The 13,158-nt window shown below is 37.5% G+C and overlaps 1 protein-coding gene across 3 annotated transcripts in view; it reads right to left on the bottom strand.

Moving 5' to 3' along the window:
• Positions 1 to 13,158, bottom strand: part of NEK4 (NIMA related kinase 4) — a 32,881-nt gene that overhangs the window by 5,420 nt on the left and 14,303 nt on the right. For 2 of the 3 annotated variants that reach the window (XR_011483744.1, XM_020874263.2), the window contains exons 7-14: positions 12,297 to 12,704; positions 10,049 to 10,198; positions 9,362 to 9,511; positions 8,382 to 8,448; positions 7,522 to 7,628; positions 6,291 to 6,379; positions 3,536 to 3,744; positions 2,964 to 3,097 (exon numbers count right to left, since the gene is read on the bottom strand). Coding sequence is in view for 2 of the 3 variants with exons in the window: in XM_020874263.2 (XP_020729922.2) it covers positions 2,964 to 3,097; positions 3,536 to 3,744; positions 6,291 to 6,379; positions 7,522 to 7,628; positions 8,382 to 8,448; positions 9,362 to 9,511; positions 10,049 to 10,198; positions 12,297 to 12,704 (1,314 nt within the window). In the remaining variant the exon portion in view is untranslated. The remainder of the gene's footprint in view (positions 1 to 2,963; positions 3,098 to 3,535; positions 3,745 to 6,290; positions 6,380 to 7,521; positions 7,629 to 8,381; positions 8,449 to 9,361; positions 9,512 to 10,048; positions 10,199 to 12,296; positions 12,705 to 13,158) is intronic. The other variant, XM_020874264.2, reaches the window with a different exon arrangement.

Raw genomic sequence — 13,158 nt, 5'->3', positions numbered from 1 at the left:
CACCACTCTAATGAAAAGAAATGAAAAGGATTCTAAGGGAATACTATGAACAATTGTACACCAACAAGTTGCATAATCTAGACAAAATGGACAAATTCCAAGAAACATAAAACCTATCAAAACTGAATCAGGAAGAAATAGAAAATATGAATATACCATAACTAGCAAGGAAACTGAACCAGTAATCTAAACCTGCTAACAAGGAAAGGTGCTGGAACTTTGCTGCTGAATTCTGCCAAACATGTGGACAGGAACTGTTTTCAGTCCTCCAATTCTTTTGAGTGTTAAGGAGGAGGGAACACTTTCTGGCTCATTCATGAGGCCAGCACTGCCCTGGTGCTAGGGCCAGACAGGGAGACTATAGGAAAAGAAAAATATAAACGTATATCCCTTATGACCATTGATGCAAAAATCTTCAACAAAATACTAGATGATTAAGATGTTCATGAGAGACACTGGTTTTATGTTTCTTTCATGTAAGTGTCCTTGCTGGGTTTTGACATCACAGTTTTGGTTTTCTGGAGAACTGGAAAATGTCCCTTCTTTTTCTGTTTTCTAAAGAATTTGTGTAAGACTTGTGTTATTTCTTCCTTAGATGATTAGAAGAATTCACCAGCAAAGCCATCTGGGCCTGAAGTTTTCTTTACAGATGAGTTTTACTGTTTCTAGATGCTACGTTTAGGCTTTGTATCAAGGCTTAGTTAAATTCATAGACACAGATGTTAAAAAGGTGGAGCCCTTAAAAAAAAAAAAAAAAGGTGGATCCCAGGAGCTGGCAGGAAGGGAAAATGGGGAGTTTCTGCTTAATTGGTACAGAGTTTCAGTTTTGCAAAATGAAAGAAGTTCTAGAAATGGATGGGTAATGTTTGCACAATTATGTAAAACATACTTAAGGCCATTGAGTTCAGTTCAGTCCCTCAGTCGTGTCTGACTCTTTGCCACCCCATGGACTGCAGCACTAAACCAAATACTTAAAAATGGTTAAAATGCTAAAATTTAAGTTACGTGTATTTTACTATAATTAAAAAGCCAGCATGTGTATAATACACTGTTGAACCTATAAAATAGAGAAATGTAACATATTTATGGAAATTAAACAACAGATTCCTAAACAACCAACTTTATAGAAATAAAAAAGATTTAAAAGGATTGCTATTAATAATTGCCAATTATGGATAATTTAGTTGCAATGGACAAATTCCTAGAAAGACACAAATTTTAGAAACAGAAGAACAATCTGAATATAGTAAGGCATTGAATTCACTAACAAAAAACTACTCACAAAGAAAAGCCCAAGGACTTCCCTGGTGGTCCAGTAGTTAGGACTCCATCCACAATACCAATGCAGGGTGTGAGGCTTCGATCCCTGGTTGGGGAACTAAGATCCCACATGCCATGCAAGATGGCCAAAAGATTTATACACATACACACACACACACACACACACACACACACACGTGACTAAACACTAAACACATATGTGTTTAGTCACTCAGTCGTGTCAGACTCTTTGCGACCCCATAGACTGTAGCCCACCAGGCTCCTCTTGGAATTCTCCTCCATGGAAATTCTCCAGGCGAGAATACTGGGTGGGTTGCCATGCCCTCCTCTAGGGGATCTTCCCAACCCAGGGATCAAACCCAGGTTTCCCGCATTGCAGGCAGATTCTTTACCATCTGAGCCACCAAGGAAGCCCATATATATATTCATATATATAAGAAAAGCCCAGGCCCAGATCCCAGACACTTTCATTGGTGAATTCTATCGCAAACATTTCAAAAAGAATTAACACCAGTTCTTCACTAATTCTCCCCCCAAAAGATGAGAGAACACTCTCCAACTCATTCTGAGGCGAGTGTTGCCCTGATAACAAAACCAATAAAAAATATCACAAGGAAAGAAAACTGAAGACCAAGATCAGTATCATGTGAACACCAACACAAAAACGCTCAACAAAATACTAGAAACATGACTCTAGCAACATCTAAGAAGCAGTATAGACCATGACCAAGTGGGATTTATCTCAGGAATATAAGGATGGTTTAACATCCAAAAACAAATTAATGTAACACACCACATTAAAAAAAAAAACCAAAAACCACAAACACGATCACCTAAATAGAAAGCATTTGACAAACCTATCACCTTTTCAGGATAAAAACACTCAGCAAACCAGAAATAGAAGGGATCTTCACCCCAAAAATATAAAATAAATAAAATAACATAGAGAATAAAACAAAAATTAAAATAAAATCCTTAAAAAAAAGGGGGGACCTTCTTCAACCTGAAAAAGAATACCTAAAAACTGATAGTGAACATCATAATTAATAATGACTGCTGCATCTAAGATCAGAAACAAGATAAGGATGTTTACTCTCACCACTTCTATTCAACATTGTACTGGAGGTTCTAGCCAGGGCAATATGATTCAGCAATTTCCACCCCAAGGAAGATACCCAAGAAAAATGAAAACATACATCCACACAAAAACTTGTACACAGATGTTCGTAACATTATTCATAATAGCCAATAAGTGGAAACAATCTAACTGTCCATCACAGGTGAACAGATAAACAAATGTGGCACAGCCATGTTCAGCCATATAAAAGAATGAGTTTTCCATGTGCTACAACATGGATGAATCTTGAAAACATATGCTTAATGAAAGAAATCAATCACAAAAGACCACATAGCTTTTTACAATTCTACTTAAATGAAGTGTCCAGAATAGGCAAATCGAGAGAGAGAGAAAGATTAGTGGTTGTTTAGAGGTGAAGGGCCTAGAAGACAATAGGGAATGACTATCAGTGGGTACAGGGGCTCTTCTGGGAGTAATTAAATGTTCTAACATTGATTGTGGTGGTAAATGGGTAAAATGCATGGTATGTTAATTATAATCCAAAAGGCCAGCAAAAAAATTCCATAACATAAGCAGCTGACACAGCTAAAGTTTGGACACTCACCTCTCTTTCCAATTCATCCTCCTCTTCCAAAATATCATACACCTGCTCTAAAAGCTGAATCCCCAGGCCCCGAATTACATCAGCTCTTAAGACTTCAACTATTCTTCTGATTTTTTCAGAACCTGGCATGACAGCTAAAAAGCAACAACAAAAGGGAAAAATAAACTTTCACCACTTCAACAAGAACACAATGATTTTTTTTTTTAAATCTTGTCATGTTAAGATTCTTTTCACTTTGACAAGAGTTTGGTTTAATGACTTCATGTATTTTTCTTAACTGAACTTATGCTTCATATCTTATTACCATCTCCTAAAACTAAAAACTGCAATTGTCTAATTTGAAGAAAATCCATATGAAAAATTCGAAACATGTACTTATTTACATTTATTGTTAAAAATAAAATTTCATGCAACTTTTCAGGAATGCAACTATTACATAAAATAAGATATATTTTTATGGACATATCCAATGGAAATAATTTTTTAAAAATTTGCAAACATTAGGCCCTTAGTTTGATACATTTCTCCAGTAAACAGATGCTCTCCAGTTTGGTGTGAAACAATAAACTGACCACCTGAAGGCAGCTCTTTAAAATGGAGCTCCTCTGCCTCTTCTGCAACTTTCCCATGAAGTATCAGCGTGTCCCGATACTCCCGATGAAGTTTAAATTCTGACACTGGGTCTGGTACTGGGAGATCTTCATAGCTCTCTTTAGAGTCCAGCTTCAGAGTCTGAGTCATCAATTGTACCAAGTCAGTCATTTCATTCGTATGACCTTTACTGGGAAGAAAATTAAAAAAAACTGCTTCACGATAATTTTTCACCGAAAATTAAGAAGTTCGGCTTCCCAATGAACAAGTAAGTTCTTACAGACAGACCCCTTCACAAATAAGTATAAACTCTGGACAAAATACAAAGATTAACTATGAGGGAAATGGAGAATGTATAAAATTTACAAACAAGATTCTGGAGGGGAGTTAATACTTTTAGCCTAAGGACAGGCCATAGGGAGCTAAAGTACAAAAGAAAACCCACAGTCTTTCTTACCTGCAGAGCTAAATACCAGAGTTCAAGACACCACGGCCACTAGAAAGTGAGTAAGGAGTCTTGGAAAGGACAGAGCCAGAAAGAGAAGGCCCCAGTTTCTGTGTATAAATTCTGCCCAGCTATTTCTAAGTACTTTAACTATATACAAGCACAAAGCTCAAGAATATTTAAACAAATATAAAAGTATCAGCACCTAATGGGATAAAATTAACAATGTCTGGAATCGAGTCAAGAATACCAGATATGCAAAGCAGGAAAACAGCACACAATTGTGAAGAAAAAAAATCAGTTAAAAGCAACAGATCCAAAAGTGACACAAGTGACAATTAGTAAACAAAGGACATTAAAGAGGTTATTAAAAACATATTCCATATGACCAACATAGAGGAAGCATTAGCATGTTAAGGAAAGGCAATGAAGATATAAATAAGACCCAAACTGAACTACAAATGATAAGTACAATGTGTTGAATACATCGGAGATGGGATTAACAAATTAAGACACTGCAGAAGAAAAGATTAGTAAACTTAAAGAGAAAGCAATAGAATCTATAAAAAATGGAACAGATGGGAATTCCTGGCAGTCCAGTGGTTAGGACACTGCTTTCACTGCCAAGGGTGCAGGTTCAATCCCTGGCCAGGGAACTTAGATCCCACAAGCCAAGCAGCATGACCAAAAAAAAAGGGGGGGGGGGGTGCGGGGGACAGACAAAAAAAGGCTAAAAAAAAAAAATGAACATCATCAGTGAGCTGTGGGATAACTTTCAGTTCTGCTCAGTTCAGTCGCTCAGTCGTGTCTGCCTCTTTGTGACCCCATGGACTGCAGCATGCCAGGCCTCCCTGTCCATCACCAACTCTAGTGTACATGTAGGATCCTCAGGAGGGGGTCCAAAAAACTATTTGAAGAAATAATGGCCAAACCGATGAAAATAATGGCCAAATTGATAAAAACTAAACCCACAGATCTAAAAAGACATTTTATAAGAACTCTGAATGAAAATCAGATGTGTTCACTGAAAGAGAACTTTAGTCCTAGCATATACCAAAAACCATTTACAACATTATTAACGACAGTACTACAGGTCTGAATGGTGTTATAAATGTACATTTAAAATGAATTCACAAACAAATGGGACTTAAGCAAACTTAAAAGCTTTTGCACAGCAAAGGAAACCATAAAAAAGGAGGAAAAGATAACCTACAGATTGGGGGGAAATATTTGCAAACAATGTGACCAACAAGGGATTAATTTCCAAAATACATAAAGAGCTCATACAATTCAATAACAACAACAACAAAACCCAATAGAAAAATGGGTAGAAGACCGAAATAGACATTTCTTTAAAGAAGGGATACAGATGGTCAACAGGCATATGAAGAGATGTTCATCATTGCTAATTACTACCAAAACGCAAATCAAAACTGTGATACCACCTAACACCAGTCAGAATGGCCATCATTAAAAAGTCTACATACAGTAAACGTTGGAGAGAGTGTAGAGAAAAGGGAACTCTTACACCATTGGTAGGAACGTAAACTGGGACAGGCACTGTAGAAAATGGTATGGAGGTTCCTCAACAAACTAAAAATAGAGTTGCCATATGATCCAACAATCCCACTCCTAGGCATATACCTAGACAAAACTGTATTTCAAAAAGATACATGTACCCTTCTGTTCAGAGCATCACTGTTTACAATAGCCAAGGCACGGAAACAATCTCGATGTCCACTGAGAGATGAACAGAAAAAGAAGATGTGAGATAGTTACTGAGCCATTAAAAAGAATGAAATAATGCCATCTGAAGCAATATAAATGGCTTATCATACTAAGTGAAGTAAGTCAAAACAGAAAGACAAATACATATGACATCACTTACTTGTGAAACCTAAACTATGACACAAATGACCATACCTATGAAAGAGAAACAGACTCAAAGACAGAGAGAACAGACTTGTGGTTGCCACAGGGGCAGGAGGTGTGGGAGGGAAGGACTAGGGATTTGAGAATAGCAGATGTAAACTATTACATAGAGGATGGATATTTAGGATGGATTACTACTGTCTAGCATAGGAAACTATAGTCTATTCCTCTGGTAAACCATAGTGGGAAAGAATATGAAAAAGAATATACATATGTATAACTGAGTGACTTTGCTGTACATCAGAAATTAACAGAATATTGTAAATTAACTATGTATCAATAAAAAATGTTTTAGTTAAAAATAAAATGAATTCAAATAGAACCAATTTATGAAGGGAGATAAAAAGATAAGAACTTACCCTTCCCTGGAATCCCCATCTGATTTATCAGTTGAACTTGTAGAAGAACTTAACTCATCCTCTGAGAGACAATGGGTGAGTTTCCTTTCCTATTAATGTTTGGAAAAAACAAAATTTCACATAACAACACAACCAGAATGTAATACATGAAATAGTCTTAGATGCAATGTCTAGACACAATATGCACCTAGGTTCAATAACAGTAGACTACTGGACATAAAAATTGAAGTTACTTTACCAAATCATGTCCTAGTTCACCCATGAAGTTCATAAGCGAACCCTAAAGAGCATCAAGGTGAAGTTTTATAAGTTCCTGGAAAATCTCAGCTATGAAATAACTTCCTTTTCAGAGGAGAGGAGACAAACAATTCTGGTGTTTCAACTTCTAAGCAGAGGGCTGGTACCATAAGGAATGTTAGTACTTTAAACAAGACAGAATGCCACTTAAATTAAAAGTAACCTCAGTTTGCTCACATATGAGACTCTTTGTTAAATGCTTCAAAGGATTACCAGATATAATTATACACAAATGTTACAACTTTGGAAAATAGAACTATCTTAATTAATGAAACAACTAAATCATAGACTATTGTTAAAGGAAAAAAAATCATTAAAGGACAGGAAGTTTCCTTTTTTTAAAAAAATTATATGCTCCTAGAAATAATGTCAAAAACTGGAATACAGAATATTGAATAATTATTCTCAGGGTATGAACTAAGACACAGAAAAGTGAATGTGGGTTGAACACCTTGCAATTACACATTCTGCCACCAGATGGTGCTCTTATATCATCCCTGGGCCAAAAACTAAGGTATTTCAACACAAACGGGAAACAAAGGAAGAATCAGCTAGGGAGACTAAAATCCGGCCAGGTCGTTTGGTATATTAACACAGCAGTACAGGCAAAGTGTTGCCAAGTAGAAGCCATTTGGAAGTATTATTTAAAAGACTACCTAAGAAAAAAAATAAAAAAATAAAAGACTACCTAAGAAAGATATTAACTAGGCTGCCAGGTGTTTACAAGAGTGCCTGAAAAATTCAAACCCTTAATGAAGCAAAATAAATTATTTTAATTACTATTGATCAGTTCTTTTCCTTATTAGAGGAAGTGTGAAAGATGTAACTTAAGTAGCACTGTTCCAGAAATAGAGCTGGCACATATGAGGTTTACCATATTAGGCTTGCCAGATGTAGACATGTCCACCTTTTCCCTTGGGCCTATGTAATGTACCTGAGCAACACTGCAGTCGGAAGACGACCTTCGAGCAGGGCTGTGGTGGCCTTCCTGTGGTTTCGCTGGTCCCACTGGACCCAGAGCAGCTCTCCTCACTGTAGGGCCTGAAAAAGTGACCACCCCCAGCAGTTCTTTGTGGTGGACTGGCCTCAACAAAAGAGCGCTTTGTACTGGGGTATGGAAGACACCCCAGCAAGGGCCAGCCTAAAGGAACTCAGACAGCATATTCATCATCACTCTGGTGCTGGGGACACCTTAGCTCAAATCTCAGCTCCAGGTCTACGAATGCCGTGACCTTGAACAAGTTACTTAACCCCTCTGACCCTCAGTCTCCTCAGCTGAAAAATATGAAATGAGATAATGCCCTCAAAATCTACCATAATGCTTGAGACACTCTCAGCATTCAATAAATGGAACCTGCTAAAATATGTTGTCTTTAGCTAACAGTAATAGGAATGATCGCAGCCCTCAGCCCAAGGCAGCACCATTCTCCTGGCTTCCTATCTCTGTTCCTGAGAAGAGAGCACTTCTTTGACCAACAGGCTCTAAACATGAAAACAAATTAAACTCTCGCTTGATTGCTTTCCTGTCTGAAATTTCCCAGGCATTACTGCCATTCAAAGCCCTCTTGCTCTCTTTTTAGAATCCTTCTTCCTTTTAATAACACAAGTTCCAGATCCAATACTATGCTCATTTTTTAAAAGGCTTGACTAGGAAATTTCAAAAATTCTTCTGAATTGGTTTCCCAAATGGATTACTAATACTGGAAATTCCTAACACCTCACAATCAGTCCAGTGCTATGTCTGTGAGCCACACCAATAGCCTCCAACAGATGAAGGAAACAGAATAACTTTACCTGAGGGGAAGGTCTCTTCCTGTGACTGCTTCAGTCGCCTCCTCTCTCTTGCTGATAATGGTCGGTCCTTTTAAAGAAAGTTAGAGTCACTTCCATCCCTACTCACTATTCTTTTTCCTTGTTTTGGGCCTTGCCCTACAGCACGCAGGATCTAAGTCTCCCTGAACAGAAATCAAACCCGCACGCCCTGCACTGGACACATGGAGTCTTAACCACTGAACCACCAGGGGAGTTCTCCCTACTCACTCTTCTTATAATTCCTACAGTACATGATACATCACCCCGCACTACAGGAAAAGGCACAGCACAACCTTTAAGGAGCGTCCCTTTTTTCCACCTTTAAAACTTAATTCACATAGGTGCCTATCTTTGGCTGTGATGGCCTCCGTTGCTGTGCGGGCTTTTCTCTAGCTGCAGTGAGCGGGGCTACTCTCTAGTGTGTTACGCGGCCCACAGGCTTCGACTGTTGTGGCACAGAGGCGCACGGGCTTCAGTAGTTGTGGCACACAGGCTTACCTGCCCCATGGCATGTGGAAACTTCCCGGACCAGGGATCGAATCCATGTCCCCCACATTGGCAGGCTGATTCTTAACCACTGAACTACTTCCATGAAGGGAAGTCTGGAGTGTCCATTTGAAACTAGTTCACATCAGGGTTACAACTACTTGCTAGGATGATCAGAGCCCTCATTTCTAGGAAGAACTCATTTGTCTAAGGGGAAATGAGAATTCTGCTTTCCTATACTCAGAATCCACTTGGTCTCCTTAATTAACTAGAAATGACCAGCCCTGGAATGATAGAATCTGTCCAGTTCAATCAAAGCTTCTGTTGAGAATCACCAATTTGCACTTTCCAGTGTGTGGCAAAAAGCAGACCTAAGATGTTTTAATATAAAACCCCACAATATAAGCAGGGTTTTTACAACTAAAAAGCTTTATAATAAGGTTTTTTTTTTAAATCCAACATATACTCTCACAAACCTTTGATGATGTTATTTCACTGCCCCTCGAACTGTTCACAGATCCAGTGACCACTCTACTTTGGTTTTCAGCATGTTTTTGTGTTGATGTGCATTCCACTTTTCCAACAGTGGAAAGAGAAGGCAAAAGGCAAGGCGGAGTCTCTGTGAACTTAAATAATTAACAAAGAGGGAGAGATTATAAATTTCATATATTATCCACCTGCAAAGGTCCCCCATGGGTATATTTATGTATTTGTCAGTGATTCCCTCTCAGAACTTAAAACATTGAATTTTGGGGGGAAAGAAACTCAGCCAAAAGTGAATGACCACTTAAGAAACTATATAGAGAGGGTGCCTGTGAAAGTTACTTCCAGAAATGAGAGGGTGACATGATCTTACACAGAAGTTGAGGGAGAAACTATTCATTAACATGACATAAGAGGAATCAGAGACTTATCTTTGTTGGCCTGTTTCTTTAACTCTCAAAATGAACTGTCCACCCTTGCTGGAGAAGGTAAAATTCTTACTTTGCTTCCAACTCACTGACATTTAATAATTAATACTTGGCATTTCTACCTTTCTCCGTATGTTCCTCAGATTCTGTATGTACCTTTTTGGCACATCATTCTAAATAGAAATGGAGCTTCCTAAAATCTGTTTCACAGGCAGCAGCACAGTGACTCATTCCAAAGAGATCTCTGCTGACCTGTCCCTTTTCCCCACTGTGCTCAGTGGGTTCTCTTTTCTTCTGCCGCTGCTGTCGAGACTGGGAAGGTTCAGACCCAGAGCTGTGTGGCTGCAAAGCTGGGTGGATTCTACCCTGTTTTCCTGTAACACATTCACCAGCAACTTGATCCTTAAAAATAGGAAAATGAAATAAACAAACAAACAAAAAACCAAAGTAGAATAGTGAAACAGTCTTTTGAACTCCTAAATGGCCAAACCCCCCATATCTATTTTTAAAATTAAAAATGAAAGCAGGAACTGTCTTTCTCAAAATGAATGCTTATTTTCAGTGTTGATAGGCAAAGACAAAACGCTGGCATCAGCTATCTATGTATTCTGGGTTTTCTTCTCTTTTCCCAAATAAAAATAATTTTTTCAGTTAAATTACTCAGATTGTTATAACCTGAAACTTCTGATGTTCAATTTAATTTTTAAAAAATCTTTTTATAACTTTTAATAGGTTTTCTATTCAGGAAGCTAACAAATGTTTTTAATATACACATACTTCCCAAGTAAACATTAGTTATGTGGATGTCCTCTGTAAACACCATGAAAACACCATGAGTTTGGATTTAGATGGAGTCACGACGTCTCCCTGAACCTTTGTTTCCTCATCTACAAATGGGTACATTGCTTCACACCGATCATGTGAATATTGGAGGATTATAGAAGACTAGGCACTATAGTACTTAAGACCCTATCTAGCACATATTAGATGCTCAGAAATCAGGAGCAATTTCTAGCAGTAGTAAAGATAAATTAACTTTTAAATTATAAAGATCACCAAGGACTTGGTATTTTATTTGGATAGCTGGTTTGAGAAACCAAACATTAAAATAAAATAACTTCTTAACATTAATTTTTAACTATCAGAATATCTAAGTTTTCAAGAAGATAGACACTGGTACTCAAATGTCATTTAATCAACACATTTTAATCAAAAAGCCCACTCTGTGGTAAATTTTAGAAAGAAAAAGGAACAATGTGATATGCTAGCTAAATATGTGTTAGTTGCTCAGTTGGGTCTGACTCTGAGTGACCCTATGGACTGTAGACCACCAGGCTCCTCTGTCCATGGAATTCTCTGGGCAAGAATACTGGAGTGGGTAATCATTCACTTCTCCAGGTGATCTTCCCAACCTAGGGATCAAACCACAGTCTCCTGCATTGCAGGCAGATTCTTTACCGTCTGAGCCAACAGGGCCCAGATAATAAAAAACAAGTAATTTAATTATTAAAAGTGAAATAAATGTTTCTCTGCTAGTATTAAGTATAGAATATTTAAAGCTTACACATACAAGAATAACTTCAAACCAATTAAGGAGTTTTTCCATGAAATCCAATTGGTCTTGAAAAAAAGTCTTCCACTGTTATCAACAGCAATACAATAATAAGAACAACAAAAAAGAAATGCCAGACATGAAATTCTATCAAACAAAACAAAAAAACCCTGCCCTCTAAACCCTGATGTAAGAAACACATTTATCAGGAACAAAACAAGGATATCAATTCTTATCACTTCTATTCAACAATGTACTAGAGGTTCTAGCCAGGGCAATTAGATAAGAAAAAAGGAAGTTAAGAAATACAGATTAAAAAGGAAAAAGGAAAAAGGATCTCAATTTGTAGATGATGTGATATTATATTCAGAAAATTCTAAGAAATACATTATTAAAAGGTTATTAAACCAATAAATGAGTTAAGCAAGGCTATAGAATGAAAATGTAATATATAAAAATTAATAATATTTCTGTACCAAGCAATGTACACTATGAAAATGAAATTATGAAAATTAAAAAAAAAAAAGAAAATCACTCCATTTACAATAGAATCAGAATTTAACAAAAAAAGTACAAGGACTGGGACTTTCCTGGTGACCCAATGGTTCAAAGTCTGCCTTGCAGTTCAGGGTTCAATCGCTAATCAGGGAACTAAGATCCCACATTCTGGCTTTCTTTCTACCCAGAGTTACCCATTCACTTGGAAGACTAAAGACAAATGATGCAGAAATAGGAAAAAAACACACTAATGGAGAATTGCAAGTACCCTATACCCGGGCAAAGAGGGGATCTAAGAATTCCTCAGGTCCTATCCTTTGGTTCTGTTACATTTAAACTCTTACATGGAAATAACAGATTTTCCTAAAAGCACAAGAACACAACCCATATCTTTGTAACTGCACTGTTCAATCCTCTCTCTGAAACCAACACCTTGTGCATGTCACTCACCTGGTCTTTTGGTGAATTTTGGTCTTTGTTGAGGGGCTGCAGAGGCTTCATTGGGTCATTCCTTTCTCCAGTAACATGGTGAGAGGACGATGTGGGAATTCGGTCTCCAGGTAAAGCACTGGATTTACTGTTCTCCTGCAACATCTCCTTCACTTGAGAAATATTACATTTACCTTCCAGTTCATTAGAGGCATCTAGGTGTCGTGGTGGATTCTCTTGAACTAAGCCGTCATTCACTGAGTTCCTCCTCTCTGTAGGTAAGATGTCAATATTCACCCTACTGATTGTGGCTAGTGAGTCTGCAGTATTGCTTATGTCTGGTTTGTAGGTGTGGTCTTTCAGACTTGTGGCTATCTTCAAGGGGCCAATGACTACAGGTTTCTCCTGGAACAAACATTTGTCTTCACCCTGAGTGAAAACATGCTTCCAAGTTATTATATACACCATATAAAAAATTTAACTCAAAATGGTGCTGCAAGTTCCTCAGAAGTTAAACATGGAATAATCATAAGGCCCAACAATCCCACTCCAAGGTATACGCCCCGAGAACTAAAAGTATGGACTCAAACAGGTATCTCTACACCAATGTTTATAGCAGCAGTATTCACAATGGCAAAAAAATGAAACAATTCAAATGGCCATTAGCAGGTGAATGATTCAATAAATATGGTGTATATATATAATGGAATATTATAAAGTCATAGAAAGGAATGAAGTTCTGATAACATGCTACAATATGAATAATCTTTGAAAACTTGCTAAGTGGAATAAACTAGGAGCTAGACACAGAGGAAAAAATGTGTATGATTCCCATTTATAGGAGGCACCTATATAAATAAGCAAATTCAGAGACAGAAAGTAG

This window comes from Odocoileus virginianus, chromosome 26, assembly GCF_023699985.2.
Source record: "Odocoileus virginianus isolate 20LAN1187 ecotype Illinois chromosome 26, Ovbor_1.2, whole genome shotgun sequence".
NCBI lineage: Eukaryota > Metazoa > Chordata > Mammalia > Artiodactyla > Cervidae > Odocoileus > Odocoileus virginianus.
The sequence above is the reverse complement of the archived record's forward strand: the minus strand, read 5'-3'. Positions and strand labels throughout refer to the sequence as shown.